General features: G+C 41.1%; 4 protein-coding genes and 2 non-coding genes across 7 annotated transcripts; 4 read left to right on the top strand and 2 right to left on the bottom strand.

The window, feature by feature from the left end:
* Nucleotides 1-1,427: 1,427 nt before the first annotated feature.
* Nucleotides 1,428-5,817, top strand: gnl3 (G protein nucleolar 3). Its single transcript, XM_067242920.1, has 15 exons — nt 1,428-1,489; nt 1,732-1,790; nt 2,049-2,189; nt 2,330-2,443; nt 2,526-2,603; nt 2,742-2,877; nt 2,988-3,091; nt 3,355-3,505; nt 3,679-3,766; nt 4,031-4,208; nt 4,346-4,488; nt 4,712-4,848; nt 4,970-5,127; nt 5,325-5,388; nt 5,474-5,817. Exons 1-15 carry the CDS (start codon nt 1,477-1,479, stop codon nt 5,572-5,574), a joined length of 1,665 nt encoding a protein of 554 aa, XP_067099021.1. The 5' UTR covers nt 1,428-1,476; the 3' UTR covers nt 5,575-5,817.
* LOC136954022 (small nucleolar RNA SNORD19) lies at nt 4,541-4,615 on the top strand. The gene has a single exon (XR_010878057.1). It is a non-coding gene; the product is annotated as a small nucleolar RNA SNORD19 (small nucleolar RNA).
* Nucleotides 5,189-5,262, top strand: LOC136954016 (small nucleolar RNA SNORD19). The gene has a single exon (XR_010878056.1). It is a non-coding gene; the product is annotated as a small nucleolar RNA SNORD19 (small nucleolar RNA).
* Nucleotides 5,818-5,837: 20 nt separating the features above from the next.
* Nucleotides 5,838-8,900, bottom strand: glt8d1 (glycosyltransferase 8 domain containing 1). The gene is made up of 10 exons (XM_067242933.1): nt 8,869-8,900; nt 8,619-8,665; nt 8,359-8,457; nt 7,847-8,063; nt 7,637-7,754; nt 7,447-7,531; nt 7,178-7,290; nt 6,881-7,047; nt 6,533-6,645; nt 5,838-6,451 (listed from the first exon to the last, which is right to left on the bottom strand). Exons 2-10 carry the CDS (start codon nt 8,632-8,634, stop codon nt 6,276-6,278), a joined length of 1,104 nt encoding a protein of 367 aa, XP_067099034.1. The 5' UTR covers nt 8,635-8,665; nt 8,869-8,900; the 3' UTR covers nt 5,838-6,275.
* Nucleotides 8,901-9,155: 255 nt separating this feature from the next.
* spcs1 (signal peptidase complex subunit 1) lies at nt 9,156-10,457 on the top strand. Its single transcript, XM_067245048.1, has 4 exons — nt 9,156-9,290; nt 9,764-9,823; nt 9,906-9,992; nt 10,177-10,457. The coding sequence occupies exons 1-4, from the start codon at nt 9,255-9,257 to the stop codon at nt 10,300-10,302; spliced, it is 309 nt and encodes a 102-aa protein (XP_067101149.1). The 5' UTR covers nt 9,156-9,254; the 3' UTR covers nt 10,303-10,457.
* A 139-nt stretch (nt 10,458-10,596) lies between these two features.
* Nucleotides 10,597-16,611, bottom strand: nek4 (NIMA-related kinase 4). Of its 2 annotated transcripts, none has more exons than XM_067245028.1 (16): nt 16,288-16,611; nt 15,673-15,939; nt 15,369-15,566; nt 15,063-15,170; nt 14,716-14,870; nt 14,461-14,593; nt 13,671-14,348; nt 13,517-13,561; nt 13,229-13,372; nt 12,744-12,896; nt 12,603-12,669; nt 12,295-12,413; nt 11,960-12,048; nt 11,580-11,794; nt 11,333-11,463; nt 10,597-10,931 (listed from the first exon to the last, which is right to left on the bottom strand). In XM_067245028.1, the coding sequence occupies exons 1-16, from the start codon at nt 16,372-16,374 to the stop codon at nt 10,833-10,835; spliced, it is 2,688 nt and encodes an 895-aa protein (XP_067101129.1). In that variant the 5' UTR covers nt 16,375-16,611; the 3' UTR covers nt 10,597-10,832. The 2 variants fall into 2 exon arrangements, with proteins under 2 accessions (XP_067101129.1, XP_067101138.1); XM_067245037.1 differs by having other exon boundaries at nt 12,783-12,896.
* Nucleotides 16,612-16,786: the final 175 nt, after the last annotated feature.

Here is a 16,786-nt window from a genome sequence, read left to right as displayed (position 1 = left end):
GACGGACTACAACTCTCCTATCATACGCACCATGCCCAAAATAATGGACAATGTATTATTCAAAAAATATTTGTCAAAAGTCGGACTGCCTGTTCCAGAAACCCCCAATTCTCTACAGCGTGGGGCAATGTGGGGAAGTTTTAGGTTGTTTAGTGTCAAATACACTATGAGATTTGAATCTATTCGTCGAAACTAAAGTCTTGATTGCGTATTGCCAGTTGCGCGATTTGGTTAATTTATTTGCTCTGTTCATACAACATTAACTGAATATTTGATACATAGCCTACCATATGGCCTGGCCAGTGGCAATATTGCCGAGGTTTTTGACACACATTTTAATCTAACGGTCCAATCCCGAGGATTTTCCATTTCACAAATGAAAGGGGAATGTTTCTTTGATGTACCCATATTTCCAAGCTATTTTGCCTATAAGATAATAGAACCTGCTTGTTTACCAGAATAGACGATTGACTGCTTTTAATTCCAGTTTTGAGGTATATGGTGACCTTGCCTAGATCTTTTTCATACGTATTTGTTATTTATTATTTACTGGTGCTCTAAACGTGCTCTAAACGTCTGGACATGTGGCACTGAGCCAAAATGATGTTTCTTGAGTCAAGACGAATTTTCTTTTGCAAAATAATCTCAAATTAGATCCCAATATTGTCGTTCATGACTGATTATCATTGCCAAATTCAATTTGTAGTTTAAACTTTCATAAACACTATGGCTGGAACTAAATCTTTTTTTTAACTTTTACTCTATGTGGGATCTGAAATGTTGGCCATCATATTAGGAAAAACTAGCCTTCATGCCTATTCATTTTTACGTGTGTAGGTCATAAACAATGAAGAATGTGACCTGTCTAGGCACGAGTCACACGACACGATTGTTTGGAAGGAATTGGAGCACAATGACAAACGAAAAGAAGATCATTGTGTGTTGTTTTACTTGTTGGCTTTGGAATGGGCGGTGTTCCAGACAGTAAGCAATGAACGAGACATCATAACAACGCTAAGGAAGTGCAATTACAACATGCGCTCCGCACACAGAGCGTCCCTCTGTGCAGAATGCTGTGTGTATTCTTCTGAGAATAATTTAGAACATTCCACTGTTAATTATCCTAGCCTGCTCGCTCTTTACTTTTCCAGTATTATTTTGTAAAACACAGGCTAAAATTTCACCTGTGGTATTGTTGGGGTGGCGTGATTTTGTAGTATGCTATTTAATTCCATTGATTCAATATTTCTATGCGGGCCAGGTTCAAGAAATAGGAGGGGACGAAGATTAGGTGTAGGTGTAGTATCAGACTCTCACCACAGGGGCGGTGTTGGAATATCCCAGCTCCCATAGTCGTAGACACGTTGACTGACGGAAATTGAACAACGTGAAGAAGAGGCTGTGAGTTCACTTCCTGCATGAGTCCACGTGCAAATCAACTTCAGCTCAGCTAGCCCAACGAGTCCAAACAGCAACATGAAACGTCCAAGTAAGTTGTTCAGATAATTCGTTTGGTGCTTTTTCATGTTACATTGGTAACTCCGTTTATATATTATAACAACAGTAGTATTTATGACTAGGTATCAGTAGTTAAATATATATTTTGTCTTTAATATGCAGCAAACAAAATGTGGCTGCAGTGACAGAGCGAGCTACCACGACTCCCGTTAGCCAGGTGTAATGGCGTTATTGCTTTGCTGCGTTCTTAATTTGACATTTCATGATTTTCAGAGTTAAAGAGAGCAAGCAAACGTGTTTCTTGCTCTAAACGTTACAAAATACAGAAAAAGGTAAGCACGTAACTTTTGAACATTATTATCCCTATTTGCGTAGCTAGCATATTAAGCATGCTGCATCGCACAGCCAGTACAGTGCCTAAATAACCACTGGAGATTAAAACAGTTGCGTCAAGTTCTGGCGTTTGTACCGAAAAGTCAGCACTTAATAGGATATTTAATAGGCTACGCTACTACACTAATAAGTGCTTGTACGTAGCTAAAATGGCTGTTTTTATGGTAAGGTGAAATGTGCCCACTCTTTCCATTTAGGTTCGGGAGCATAACAGAAAACTGAAAAAAGATGCTAAAAAGAAAGGCGTGAGCAATCGAGTGAAGAAGGATCCAGGAGTCCCCAACATCGCCCCATTCAAAGAGGAAGTTCTGAGAGAGGCAGAACTGAGAAGGTTAAAGGTGAAGTCGCACATACCATCTTAGTTCTGTAACAGAACGCATCCAACACGTTTTACCAGACCATCATATTTTCTCATGTGTATGTGTTGTCCGCATTGTTGCCACAGAAACTAAATTGTCCTGTGGCTTTCCTGTAACAGCTTGAAGCAGAAAAGGAAAAAAAGAAAGTTGTCAAACAAGAACGAGCTAAAAAGAGAAAGAAGGAAAGAGAGACTGGTGTTGGTGATGCTGACAAAGTCAAAAGAGTGCGCAAGGTAAAAATGTACAGTTTTTTTCTAATGTAATTCAACATATTCTCGTAGCCCAATGCTAATTTTATGTATTTACTCTATTCAGGAAAAGATTGGGAAAAAGCTGGCTGATCAGAGTTTCGTCACACCCACAAAGAAGTATCTGCGTTCAGAATTGAATAAGGTAAGGAAGCCTCCTTGACACGCATGGTATTTATATTTGCTCTTGGCCAAACCTGCCATGTTAAAATCAAAACTGTAACTTGCTGTTTATGAATTTATCACACAAACCTTATTGTGAAATGTGTGTTGCTTTCTCCAGGTGATTGATGCATCTGATGTCATAGTTGAAATCTTGGATGCTAGAGATCCCCTGGGTTGCCGGTGCCCTCAACTTGAGGAGGCTGTGCTTAAGAGGGAAGGAAACAAGAAACTTATGTTCCTGTTAAATAAAATAGGTAAATAACACAAGCTTGTATTTCATAAATCCATAAAGTATCACTTAATTTTGCCAGTTAGGTTTGTTATGATATTGTGGCGTAAAGTGACGTAACTTCCCAATCCTCAGATCTTGTACCCAAAGAAAATGTTCAGAAGTGGCTGCAGTGTCTACAGCTTGAGTTTCCTACTGTAGTATTCAAGGCATCCACACTGCTTCGGGACAAAACAGTGGTAAGTACATCAGGTGTGTAAATGTCCTTGGCAAATCTATATTGACTGTCCGCTGTAGTTGTGTACTACAATGTATTTATAGAAATGCATGGTTCGAATCAATTCTTGGGGGTCATGATTCGATTAAAAATCGATTCACGATTAGATAAAAAAATATCCATTTTTGTACACACGTAAAAAATACAAAATAATCATTTCACATTTGTGAATCGATCTGAATCGCGATTCAAATGTGAATTGATTTTTTTTCTGTGTGTTCTCAGCAAGAGAAGAAGAGCCGAATGGCAACAGCGAACGGAGTAGTGGACCAAACTAAGGGAGTAGCTTGTTTCGGCAGCAGCTGTCTTCTCCAGTTGCTAGGGGAACACGCAAGAGGCAGAGAGAATGAAAGCACGCTGAAAGTAGGCGTAGTTGGTAAGGGTTTGTGTTCAGTCCAACTAATCGAAATTATCCGCTTTCAACCCAAAGCCAATGATCAGTGCTGTATGCTCCTCATGAACATGTTGGTCTGTGTGAAAATGTAATTCATATCAAGATTTGACTTTATTTTTTATCCCATTTGTGTGGGATCCCATTTGCTTCTGCAGGATTCCCCAATGTCGGAAAAAGCAGTCTTATTAACAGCCTGAAAGGAATGCGGGCTTGTAACGTAGGATTCGAGAGAGGAATCACAAAGTGAGTTCAACTTTAGTTTGTGTGGTTGACTGGTTATGCTGCTATCATATGTTCCTATTTTGGTACTAAGAGCATTTGTGTGCTTGTATCATGTTCCTTATTGTGCAAGAAGGAGACAAAGCAATTATGATGAAGTTGATGATCTGACAAGACCGTGGAGTTTCATTTCAATCCAACACTGAGCTTTATTACCTAATGTTGGAATGTCTGTCTGAAACGTGGTTAACCTTATAAATAATATTTGTACACATCGTTTCTCTACAGGAGTATGCAAGAGGTCCACATAGCCAAAAACATAAAGATGGTTGACAGCCCGGGGATAGTGGCGTCTCCTTCCAACCCGCCTGCATCCATGGCATTGAGAAGCCTCCAGGTGGAGGAGAAGGAGGAGGATATCCTGGAAGCTGTCAGGACCTTGTTAAAACAATGCAACAAAGAGCAGGTGAGATGGTTCCCTGTTTTGTGTAAACTGTCAGCGTGGACATGAGCAGTTAGATCTTCATACTGCCTGCTGCTCTGCAGTTTACTACATGTTTGTCTCTTTAGCACATTCATTCAACCTCTTGATATTTCTTTCAGATTATGCTCCAGTACAACGTCCCAGACTTCAGAAACTCCTTGGAGTTTTTAACTCTCTTCGCCAAGAAACGTGGTTATCTGCAGAAGGGCGGTGTTCCAAACACACAGGAGGCTGCCGTGACCTTCCTGAGTGATTGGACGGGGTGAGTGCGGTCTCAGGGACCTGCCTTGAACACGTCAATCCATTTGTCAGCTTGGAAATGAGGACAATAACTCAAGTCTCGAGTTTAAAGTGAAGACTTCTAATCCAACTCTGATCCAAATGCTGTGCCAAATTCCTAAAGAAGCTTAACACATTGCCCATGTAAAAGAGTGCAATACATGACCCCCATCCGTAACTTTCATTGCCCTCATCTGTGTTCATAGAGCAAAGCTGAGCTACCACAGCAAAGCCAATGACAAGGCCATCCTCCCCCCTTACCTCTCCGATGCCATAGTGACTGAGATGCAGAAGGGTTGGGACCTTAACATGCTGAGGAAGGGCAACGAGGAGACTATGAGGAGTATGATTGTTTACTTCTTTGAAACCTGACGTAGTCAATTAATCGAATGATCTCAGATCTAACAAGTGGACGAGTCAGTCAATTATGCTCAAATGTAGTGACGGACCATCTCCTCTGCCAGGTGTGAAGTTCCCCAACCGGGCAAGCAGCATTGGATTCACCTCCAAAGGCCCCACTGCAGGTATCCTGACAGAGACGGACATCCCTGAGGAAAGACCAGCAGCTGGGAAACCTGAGGAGGATGTAGTGGACATGGAAGAAGGATGTGACAATAAATTGGTAGCTAAATTATGTTTCTAATGACAGGATGTCAGTGTCATACTGCAGGTGTTTACTAGCATGGAAATGAGGATAACAAGTAAAGCACTGAGAACTTTTGAAGACTTCTAATCCAACTCTGATCCAAATGCTGTACCTGATTGACAATTAAGAGTTATATTCAGAGAACACCATTTGATCATAACCTGTAATTACAGCCCGAAGATAAACCTGAGGAGATGGGAGAAATTGAGACGTCAAAGGAAGAAGAGCCAGCAACTGGTAAGTTTCCGTACAGACGCAAGCCACTACGTACTGTATCAAAATAAGTGTTAAAATGCTTACACCATGTTGATCGCCTCTGCAGAAAAACCAGTGAGGGTGAAGTTCCTGTTGGCTCCGGTCACCATAGACCCCACCCCTGTGAAGACCAATGACGCATATGACTTCAACACTGATTTTAATTGAACATTAATTATGTTTTGTGTTTGTGATGTCAAGTCTTTCACCATCTGTTTCATTACTGGTAAACAACCTTAATGTAAAACCTTTCAGTTTACCCACCAATTTACTAGTAAAGTACTTCTATACTTTTAGTAGTATATAGGTATTTTGTTCATATGGATTGTTGTATATAGTCTGAACACACAAATAAATCTCCTGTGTCTTATAATTACTTTTTATTACAGCGGTAATTTAGTACATTTATATGGATAATCTAAACCAGAGAAATGAAGTGTAAAACACATTTGCAACAAATACATAATTGAAGCAGCAGAAAATTGCAAATTGTTTTATTTAGGCTTGTACAAAGGACACCTTAAAAATATTTAGTCTTGTACAAAGGACACCTTAAAAATATTTACATCAGCATTTGCAGCTTACAAACAGGCAAAATTGTTTACTAAACTGTAAAGGTTGAAACTTGACCCATGACAATGTGCAAAAAAGCTTATACCAGATCAAGTAGTGGTTTGTAGTAAAATACTCAAAATGGAGGTAATGTGAGGACACTGCCATTGTGCAACTGGAAAGGTATAGTGAACATCATCAAGTTGAGTAAGAACAGGCAGACATAGCATCTAAGGTGTTCTTTAGGAAGGCAAAAAATGCAGGTTCAGTTCCTGAGAGGTGGCTTGCAGGGAACCTGGTGGGATATTTGCTCCAGTCTACTCATGTTTTCTGATTGGGTGAAATTTCCCAGTAGGATCTGGAATATACCACTTGTTCCATATGTCGGAAAATGAGGATGTCCTGCCCCAGGGTTTATAATGTCCGTTCCAATGAAGGAGCTTGGCAGCTTTCACAAACTGGGGGGAGTAGCGGTTTCCAGCACCAGTTGCTCCTGTAAGTAGAATACAAAGTTGTAATGTACAATGTGCATGTTATATACAACAGGTGTTTCATAAGCTTGGACACTGCTTACCAAGGTGCCTGACATGCCACATGGGGTCGATGGGGGAGTAATGTTTGTAGAAGACAATGAGTAGAGGTGGTGTGGTGACACTGTCTGCCAGGGTCTTACTGTACAGGTCCTCACTGGTAGGAGGCAATAGAAAATGCACTGATTACGTAGATGCCTCTAAATAAACAACCATAGTGATTCTTTCTGATGGGTTATTTGTAATATACTGTAGTTCCCTGCTTATCTTTTCATACTAATATGAGATTATACATACAGAGCAAATGGTCTCAGGCCATCTGGCCAGCAGACTTCCTCATTCCCAACATTCCCCATAAAACTTCTCACTTCATCACAACCTCGGTGACTTACTGTGCATTGAGCTCCATCCAGTGTTCCAGCTGACTGGTGATGTTTTGGTGCTTCCATTCAGTCAGGTTAGCTAGGATTACTCCGGGGTTGAAGGAACAAGTATTGGCTCTCATTGCCAGCTTTTTAATGGAATCCTTCTTGAAATCCAGAAAGCCAAGGTAGTTAATCTAAGGGAAATACAATTATTTTAGACACTGCCCTACTACAAAGAAAATATAGCACACGTCATGTGTTTGATACTGACATAACCAACATTTTTATTTGACAAGTGTGCTTGTTTAAAGCACCTGTTCATACCTGGTTTCCGGCCCCTCGGACGATGCCCTTGGAGGATGCAGAATCACAATCGTCTGAGAAGGCGGCTGCATGGCCTGACTTCAGGTTCATGTCGAACAATTCTTTGATATCCCCTGGAAAATGCACCCCAGAACAATACTGAAAATCCATTCCTCTGCATGTCCCGGAATAGAGAATCAAAGCATGTTCTTAGCAGCAATCACAATCATTAGTGAAATGGTACCACATCTTAATGTTATGAAAACAAATGCAATACATTATTAAAATACCTTGTACAATAACATCGTCATCCAAATAAATGGCTTTTTCTGCATCAGGTGCCAACGTAGGCATGTAAAATCGGGAGAACGTCAACTAGAAAATCAACAAACCCGTTAGGATAATAAGCAACATTGTGTTTAAAAGAATACTTATGGTAAGGGGATTTGTGAGACTGAGGACATGTGGAAAATCACTTACCGGTTTTACAGATTTCATTCTCTCAGGATCTTCGGGAATCTTCAAAACATGAATATAGGCATCGAATACAATAATCTTATGTTTGGCACTGTTTAGCGAGGTCTTGCTCAGCCACAGCCTGATAATGGGGTAAAAAAAAATAAAATCATAAAGTTATGTCATCTGCTGAACTGGTCATGTTCAAAAACTAAATGAAAATCTGAATCTTACTTTAGGTGATCTACTGTGTCGTTCATAGTCACAATGTAGAAAACAACATTTGACTTGGTGTTCTGGTAGATGCTATTCATGGCTGCCACAGCAGCACCCACTCTCTCTTGAGCTGCAGTGATGACCACTGGGATCTCCTCCCCAGTTCGGCCAGGATCTGGCCTGAGATTTGGGGAGAACTCAGCCTCAAAAGGGAGAACCACACCGGGGACTGCATCTGTCAGCAAGGAAACGTTAAGCATCAAGCATCAACATGTTTGGGGAGGAGTGAACAGTCCAATATACTATGGTCCAAGTCTACATTATCTTACTACTACTGTTGGCTTTCCCTCTCAACTAAAAGAAAAGTCCTAAAAAGTTATATATTACGGGTGGGGAAAAAAAATCGATAATAACATTTGAATCGCGATTCAGTCTTTTAGCGATTCACAGATGTATTTATTTTTTGTATTATTATTTTTTTATTGAAAAAATTCGATAAAAAATCGGATATATATATCAGTAGGCTATACCTGGATTCTCCCTCCTCAAAAAGTCATTGAGATTTAGAATATTTCTTTGCACGATGATCAGGAAGGCGACTGCTAAGAGCACAAGAAGGGCCACGTTCACTGAGAAATAAAGTCATAAAGAAAAGGATTAAAAACATCAGCGAACACAGCTGTGTTGCAGACGCCTCTACAACTAGCGGATATTCGTTATAATCGTTGCATCTAGGAGTCATTCATAAATTCCTACATTGTTACACGCATGCATGCAGCGATGTACTTACCTCTCCGCAGTGTCATGTTAATTACCTCATGAGCTCTCCTTACCAAGCTGACAAAAAGAAAGAAAAGAAACAATGACCAATTTGACCAGATAGTAAGAAAACGTGGTAAGATTCGAGGCCAGAATATTGCGCGTCAACCACACTGCAAGTCTTAAACTGGAATAGTTATGTATATACATTTTAAAAAGAGATGCATCAATAGTGTTTCAATAATACATTTCCCGTGAGATCAATTGCACGGCAAACCCACCCTCCAAACTACTCTACATCAAAGCCTGAATGCCAGCTCAACATCAACAAGTCGAATGTCCCGTTACCTCAAATGGCCCACAGAATGTCTTTGAATGTGCCTGTATTCAAGATAAAATCTTAAATAAAATACAAAAATCTCCACAAAGTTTTGTACAAATTCTAGGCATTAGAATCAATTGCTGCAATATATTGGACGTCTCCGAAAAAGAAAGGGAATAAAAGTAGGATAAAACTGCGCATCTGTTGTGCAGTAGTAATGAGATTGAATGACCAGGAAGAGGTCCTCACAAGACGATACGTAACGTTAGATTTTGTCAAAGGAAACTGAGTTTATTTGCCTAAATCCAGACCAGTTCCTACCATCTGTTTATTTAATAAAGAAAGATGCTTTCAATGTTCAACTCCATTCCAACCCATATGGTAAGAATCAAATATAAGTTGGCTGCCGTTCTTTATTGATACTGTTTTAAAACATATTCAGACGAAGAAATATGTTAGGTATCTTTTAGCTAACTAGCCTATGTAGTCTGGCTAGCCATATGTGCTAGCACAGTAGTAGCACTTGGCTGCACTGGCGGTGGCTACATTGACTCGCAGGTGCGGACCTGAATCCGGCCACCTTTAAAATTCCATTCCATAGTCAGTGTATTTTGACAAATGCACCCAAAAAAGAGGTTGTGTGTTACTTCACCAGAGCCCACTGTACTGTAGAGTCCATCATTCTTGTAGAACTATCATAAGACGATGCTGCTGCTAAGAATGCCAAAGGCTGTCATTATTAGCTTGCTTCCTCCTGATGTTTTCGCATCCTTTGGCATTTCAACTATATCTCAATAATGCAGTATGTTTTCCCTATTGTTGCAATAATGCCTTTTCTCGTTTTAAACTCACAGGATTATAAAGGCCAGAAACTGGCAGAGCAGATTTTCCAAGGAATAATACTTGTCTCAGCGGTAACTAGCCTAAATTTGAACATGCATGTTTAACTTATTAGGTGCATTTGAATTTACACTGACTCATGCTGTTGCATCGCAGGTCATTGGATTCATCTATGGCCTCATCATTGAACAGTTTGGATGGACAGTGTACATAGTCTTGGGAGGATTTGCTGTGTCCTGTGCGGTGAGTTTCAACCCACTTTTAAGTGAATATTCTGTACTACACGACTTTGTCTCCGTTCGTCTGTCAGAGACCAGAGATCGATTGTCGAAATCAGAATAATATTGACTAGAAAAGCCTATATTTAAATGGTGATGTTGATTTGAAACCACATATTCATTTCCCTCCTTTATCCTCCGCGTTACAGCTGACTCTGCCACCATGGCCAATGTACCGAAAAAACCCTCTCTCTTGGCAGCCAGCCCTACCTGAAACCACGGCAGAGACGAGGGAGAAACCTCAAGAGAATCTGAAGAAGAAGAAGCACAAGTAGCTCTTGGCTCAGTGGACCCAACTGTCCTGTTGAAATGGGAAATTACCGCTGGTGAAATAAAATAGTTTAAAACATTTGAAAGGATCACTTTTTTACAGTTTTTGTTCAGATTTATGATGAGTTTGAATGTCCAATAAACATATTCTGGTACTTTGTTTAGCCTCATACCTTCATGAGATCACATCAATTGTTTTAAAGCTGTTCAGCAAAGTTTTATTATAATTATAAAGCATTTAATAAAATATTTTTACTTCAATTTATTTTACTACAATACATTGCATATTAGAAAGTTGAATTATCACTTGCTTGAGGATTTGAGTCTAATTCTACCATTAGTTCAGATTTCGTAAAATGTTAAATATTGTAACTACACATGTAACAGTAACGGAATTCACATTTATTGCATAATAGTATGGAAAGTTCATGTGTAAAAATGTCTACAATAATGTTGAAATGAATATTGAAATGGCAAAGAGTGTCTATACAAACAACATGATTCTTCTAATGCATGTTTCTAAAGGCTGAACCGCCTAGCCCTTAAAGGCAACATCCTCAAAGAATTTAAGCTGCCGCACCATCACAGCATAGGATTGGTATTTCTCTTCCCCCATTTCCTCCAGGAGACGTAGCTGTAAAGAGACAATAACACCATTACTATCTACTCCAGATGTGCTGTAAGTTCTACACTTTGACCCACAAGCGTTTACTTCAATTTAGTGTGAGATCATATTTCTGTAACAGCATGAATGCCTTATAATTCATACTGTATATAGCAAACCATTATGATTCTGTTTTGCTTTGCAGATCAGTCAAGCCTTTCTCTTACAGGCGAGTGCTGAATTAGTGTAATCCATTAGCATCCTGGCATCTTATCAGTCTGGTTACCATTTGTATGCGAGGTGTAAATAGTTTATAGGGTGGTTAAATAAAGGGTGACTTTCTGACCACACATTTTGGAAAGCAATAACAATGTTTCTATGTGTTTTATTGCGTAAGCAAGCGTTAAATCTGAGACGTTCAGAACTCTGACCTTGCGTTTGTCCTCGTCTTCCTCCTCCATGATGTCCAAGACGACATCCAGAAGTTTCACCCCAAGTCCCTTCACTACATCTGTCCGTAGCTTCTCGATGGCCCTCCGGATCTTTGCTGGCCCTGTCGTGTCTTAGTAACAAAGACAAAACGCTGCGTCTTAGGAAGTATTTCACTTTGAGTGTGTAGCTATGCTTCCTGTCCAACATGGATTCCATGTGTGTACAGTATGTGAGTGACAGACTAACCAGTTGGCACTTCACTGAAGGGGAACTCTTGCTCCTCTCTGGCTTTCCCATGAAGCAACAGGGTGTCTCTGTACCTCCTGTTAAGTCTGAATTCAGGCAGAGCACGAGAGCCAATGCTACAACCGTCTGGTTCACAAACCGCCTCTCTGACATCCATTCGTAATGTCTGCGTCATCATCTGAACCAGATCCTGCATATCATTGGATTCGCTCTTTCTGTGACAAGAAAATATATTCAATGGTTCAGGTGAATATTTACAAACATAAATGTCCAAAACTATTTGGGTATCCATTCTGATGCCTATTGTATTGACTGAGGCCCCTCACTTATCTTATGGCTTAACAAGAGCTAGTTTAGTAGGGGTTTGTCTGCGTTCTCACCCTTCTTTGCAGTCTCCTTCAGAGCGATCAGTGGAGCTTGTGGATGAACTGCATTCATCCTCATCTGACGGTCGACGCAACCTGTCTGCCTGCAGCACAATATACCACAAATGACATACACCATACATTTATCACATAGTAAAAATAAGTTCCCCGTTCCTTTTGGACATAAAGTCTCAGTCTGTACGGGGTCATGTCCAATGGTACATGCTCCATGTGAAAAGGTTTTGCTGCTGAGGTCTGAGAGGTTGAGGGTGGGGAAGCCAAACATTTCGGAGGCATTTATTGCATCGATGGTCACATGTAGATGAGTCACATCTAGATTTTGTTGTTACCTTGATGTTTTCCCTGGTGAGGTCAGACACACAGCCTGTGACAGGGATATTTTGACTCTCTGGCTGCTTACTGTTAGATGAGGCTACGTCATAAGAAGCCCTTCTTACTGCATGGACAGCTATGGAAGAGAACAGGTTGAATGACAAAAATCGATATGCACTTTAAAGAGAGAGCTGTATAAAGTGAGATTGATGCATTGCTATTGCATAACCGAGTGTTTGTTTACATTTAGTCATTTAGCCCCTTTGTTAGTCCCTTTGATGTATTCAGGCCTGTTATTTAAAAAGCTGAGAGCATAGCAGTTAACCTGGTTGGCTGAGGTTTTCTTGCGATTGCCTTAATCTTCTCCTCTCTCTGGCAGACATGGGGCGTTCCTGAAACCAAGGAGTACATTACAACAGTGGTCCATGTTCAGCACCTAAGTCTCACGTGGCAGCATTGAGCTCACCTGAGGTAGTGGGGATAGTTTTTCCTTGGCGGTGCTCACCGAGGTGGGGGCTGAGGGTGTGGAGCTGTTTTTCTCAGCATATTCCCTGCTCCTCCTCCTCCCCTCTAACACGCTGACCGGGGGCGGAGGCAGGGGTCTCTGAGCTGCCACTGTCTGAGGCAGAACACACTCCGAGTTTAGCTAACTGCTTGTGATAGACTGTTTAGTCCAACGTTACAGATGAGTACCACGGTCATTACTACTGCACAACAGATAGGCAGTTTTACCCTACTTTTATTCCCTTTCTTTTTCGGAAACGTCCAATATATTGCAGCAATTGATTCTAATGCCTAGAATTTGTAGAAGACATTGTGGAGATTTGTATTTTGTATTTTTTTTATCTCGAATACAGGCACATTCAAAGATTCTGTGGGCCATTTGAGGTAACGGGACATTCTAAAACTGTGAAGATCTTTTTAGAGAGAAAAAGATTCTATGCCAGCTACCTTGTCCTCGTCACCAGACGTTCGACTCCTGTCCTTCTGCCTGCGCGCCCGGGAAACCCAAGGTCCCAAAGGAGAGGAGTGAGGGAACAGCGCAGCCGGGTCCTGCTCTAGAACCGGTGACAGGGGTTCTACATGATCAGGTACCTGGAAAAAAGGTAAACTGTGATTAAAGGATAACAGCCTCTACTGTATATTCCTTTAATCTGAAATCAACAGTTGATTCAACTGTCTGCTGAATTACAATACTGTAAGATACTACTACAGAGGAACTTAGAAAGTCATTCCTACCAGAGGCTGGGATTCTAACAGCTTTTCTGTGGATTCAAGGCTCTCCTACAAACACAGCAAGATACACAATTCATGCTAGGTTAACAAAAACAACAGCAAAGGTATACCAGAATGCACCTCTGAGTTATCACTATACAATACTATATGTACTTACTCTGTCATCTGAGAAATGGTTTGGTGCTGGAACAGCTTTAAGCAGATGTGTAGTGTCATCTTTACTATCTGCATTCACTGCTACTGTTTGCACAATGGATTCCACATGGACTTTTACAGGCCCTTTACACTTGGGCAAACTGTTCAAAACATAAGTAACTTCTTTCAGTTCGGGAGCTGGACTCTCAATAGCCACATCCTTAAGTAGCTCCATCGTATCGTCCTTATCTTCCAGATCAACAGTTCGAATCCTCTGGTCCTCCGTGGTTCGGAGCTTTGGGGCTGCTTGTGGGGCTCCATGAACACACTGCATGGTCGGTCCGTTGGACAGCTTCTTCCCTTCTCCTCTCCCATTTCTGACACCTGATAAGAACTTTCGGGGCGGAGGCACGGGGGTGTTGAGTTTCTCCCCGCTCCTTTTTCCTCTTGCGGGGCTGAGGAGGGGTGGATCATGATGGGCCTTTGACGCGGAGGTCTGGGGCAGGTCTCCCAGGGTCGGTCTCTCCTCCGGCTGCAGTGGATGGATATCAATGTCAATGTTACTCAGTGTTGCCAGGGGTGCACTGCTGATGTTGAGGTTGTCAGGTGGCGGAGGTTCCTGTGGTAGAGGCGTCTGAGGCCGGCAGGGTTCCAGGTCTCTGCTGCGAGCTCTGTGTTCCTGGAACTGAGACTCCGCTTGCTGTGTATTAAGAATAGAAACGTGGTGACTTTTCATACAGACCTTGTAAAATGATGCAATATATTTGTGATCCCTATGGTATTTGTCTAGAGTTTGAATTGTTGACGTTTACCTGTGCCCCTTTGATGTTTGGCTCTGCTTGGGGGATATGTTGGGGGCACTTAGGCTGAGAGGACACTGCACACGCTGTACTGCTGGCCCTGTTACTGCCACTCATCACTTTCTTTCTCGACTTAGCAGTTTTTCTGGGGAGAAGGATAAAAGATTAATCCACAGTTTAATTCAGCATTTAACGCTATTGTATAAAAAGTTCAAGCAACATTAAGGAGCAAGAATTGAAAGAGAAAGAGAGAGCCAAAGCACTTACTGTTTGGTGGCAGCTAGGAACATGGCAATCTGGTGTTTGATGTAGGGCTGCCGTAGGATGAGTTTAACGTCCGGTCTATCATCTGGCCTCCTACACAGCATGCTCTTGATCAGCTCCCCTAGCTGGTGGTCATACTTACTGGGCATCTGAGGCAACTGAACACAAGCGGAAGATTAGGTAGCATGGATCACAAAGCTATTACCGGTATTAACAATTTCTTTTTTTATTAGTTAACTTTGAAATTGCCTATACAGAAACAAAGATCGGACGATTATTTTCAGTTTTGCACGAAACGGAATCTACGACTTAACCCATTAGTTGTGTTGTCAAGTATTTCAAACACTGACCTTTCCCTCTACAATTCGATACACCAGGGAGTTCATGTCCTTAGCGTTGAAGGCATGTTTCAGAGTGGACATCTCATACACACAGCAACCAAGTGCCCACACATCAGACTGGCAATCAAAAAGGATTCAGATATCAGTAAATAATCGATGCATCAAATACAATCCCAGTTAAGTAAGCAAAACAGGCATGCACACTGATTTCACTGTGTACTTTAAGACAAGAGCAAGATTAGGTATTTTTTTTCCTAATAGTCAACAATTGTGGCAACATAAACAATTAGCATGTTTCAAAGAATTAGGCACTACCTTGTGGTTGTAAGGTTTGTTGGAGAAAAGTTCAGGGCTCATATAATATGGCGTTCCTATAAGAGTGCTTGCCATATCATTCTGGTTTTCTAGAACCCGGGCAATTCCAAGGTCCCCCACTTTGATGATGTTGGTTTTGGTCAAGAAGATATTCTGGGTTTTCAAGTCACGGTGCAGAATGCACTTCTCATGTAGATACTAGAAAGGGATAGATGAACATATCATAACTCAAACTTTTACTTCAAGGGTCCACGGTACTACAATTACAGTGATTTTGTTGGTATATATGCCTCGTATAACCTACCTGGAGGGCCATTGCTATCTGGACAAACCATTCCACAACTTGTCTCTCAGGAAGAAGTTCACCCTTCTGCTGCTTCAGTCTATGATATAGGTCGCCTCCCTCGCAGAAACCCATGACAATGTATAGTTGGCAATCTTCTCCCTCCCACGACTCCCTGTATGTCACGATATTGGGATGTCGAAGCTGCGACAGGAGCTGCGCCTCTTGCTCCGCAGAGCGTCTTTCACGTTTAGACGACGTTGTCAAGTTCAGCTTCTTTATGACATACTGTGAATACATAGTGAATATGTGCGGTTACCTCCTATCAGTACCCACCTACACTAGTTACCAAAAGTTAACGAACATTCTGTCTAGACGCATTGTGACAAACATTCTGTCTAGACGACAACCACCTAACTAGTACTCTGGAGTGTGTCTAGCTAGCTTGTTACAGTAACAGCATCAGCAAAGCTCTCTGAGTCATGACATAGCGACAGTCAGCTAACTAGTTAAAATAACGTAATTGTTGTCTTTCAAGATAGACATATTCAAGTTTCTTCGAATAAAACTAAATTAATAGCGCTTTTACAGTATATTTTGTATGCAAGCTTGCACTAGCGGATGGACATAACTTACTTGTTTTCGGTCTGTTTTGTGTTTCACCAGATTCACCTCCCCGTAACTCCCCTTTCCAACAACTCTGAGAAAACTGTAATTATTCATCACTCATAAATCGTGGCACAACAAATTATTGTGGAATTGGTTAGCTACTTGGCTCAAATAACTAGACGTTGGCATCCCATACGTTAGATAGTAATAATTTTTCGAAATGAGAAATAGTGCCCGACTAGACAGCCAACAAGACGATTTTTCAAAACACAGGAAATCATCATCAGGCTTTTCGTCTCTAAGCAACAAGCACCTCATGGTCCACGTTGGTTGGAGGGATGCACACCACAAAAGTCCACCATTAAGACACAGCCCCATCTAGGGTAAACAAACGGCATTGATTGAAAAAAATTAACAAAAAAATTAGAGCCGAAAAAATTCAGATGGGAACATCCAGGATACATTTTCATGAAGTTATTAAGATTAGCGAGGATTAAACAGTTTTCATAGATTACATTTACATTAA

Source organism: Osmerus mordax, chromosome 1 (genome assembly GCF_038355195.1).
Source record: "Osmerus mordax isolate fOsmMor3 chromosome 1, fOsmMor3.pri, whole genome shotgun sequence".
Classification (NCBI taxonomy): domain Eukaryota; kingdom Metazoa; phylum Chordata; class Actinopteri; order Osmeriformes; family Osmeridae; genus Osmerus; species Osmerus mordax.
The sequence above is the reverse complement of the archived record's forward strand: the minus strand, read 5'-3'. Positions and strand labels throughout refer to the sequence as shown.

What these genes read in the sequence shown, in the direction of transcription:
- gnl3 (XM_067242920.1), top strand. An exon ending in AACAATGCAACAAAGAGCAG is followed by an intron (nt 4,209 to 4,345) that starts GTGAGATGGTTC and finishes TATTTCTTTCAG; the next exon opens with ATTATGCTCCAGTACAACGT. An exon ending in GGAAGAAGAGCCAGCAACTG is followed by an intron (nt 5,389 to 5,473) that starts GTAAGTTTCCGT and finishes TCGCCTCTGCAG; the next exon opens with AAAAACCAGTGAGGGTGAAG.
- glt8d1 (XM_067242933.1), bottom strand. An exon ending in TGACGATGTTATTGTACAAG is followed by an intron (nt 7,291 to 7,446) that starts GTATTTTAATAA and finishes TGCATTTTCCAG; the next exon opens with GGGATATCAAAGAATTGTTC. An exon ending in TCCGAGGGGCCGGAAACCAG is followed by an intron (nt 7,048 to 7,177) that starts GTATGAACAGGT and finishes TATTTCCCTTAG; the next exon opens with ATTAACTACCTTGGCTTTCT.
- spcs1 (XM_067245048.1), top strand. Translation starts at nt 9,255, where the DNA reads ATGCTTTCAATGTTCAACTCCATTCCAACCCATATG. An exon ending in ACTCCATTCCAACCCATATG is followed by an intron (nt 9,291 to 9,763) that starts GTAAGAATCAAA and finishes TTAAACTCACAG; the next exon opens with GATTATAAAGGCCAGAAACT. An exon ending in GATTTGCTGTGTCCTGTGCG is followed by an intron (nt 9,993 to 10,176) that starts GTGAGTTTCAAC and finishes TCCGCGTTACAG; the next exon opens with CTGACTCTGCCACCATGGCC.
- nek4 (XM_067245028.1), bottom strand. Translation starts at nt 16,374, where the DNA reads ATGAATAATTACAGTTTTCTCAGAGTTGTTGGAAAGGGGAGTTACGGG. An exon ending in TTCCTAGCTGCCACCAAACA is followed by an intron (nt 14,594 to 14,715) that starts GTAAGTGCTTTG and finishes CCTTCTCCCCAG; the next exon opens with AAAAACTGCTAAGTCGAGAA. An exon ending in GAAGGAGACTGCAAAGAAGG is followed by an intron (nt 11,795 to 11,959) that starts GTGAGAACGCAG and finishes TTCTTGTCACAG; the next exon opens with AAAGAGCGAATCCAATGATA.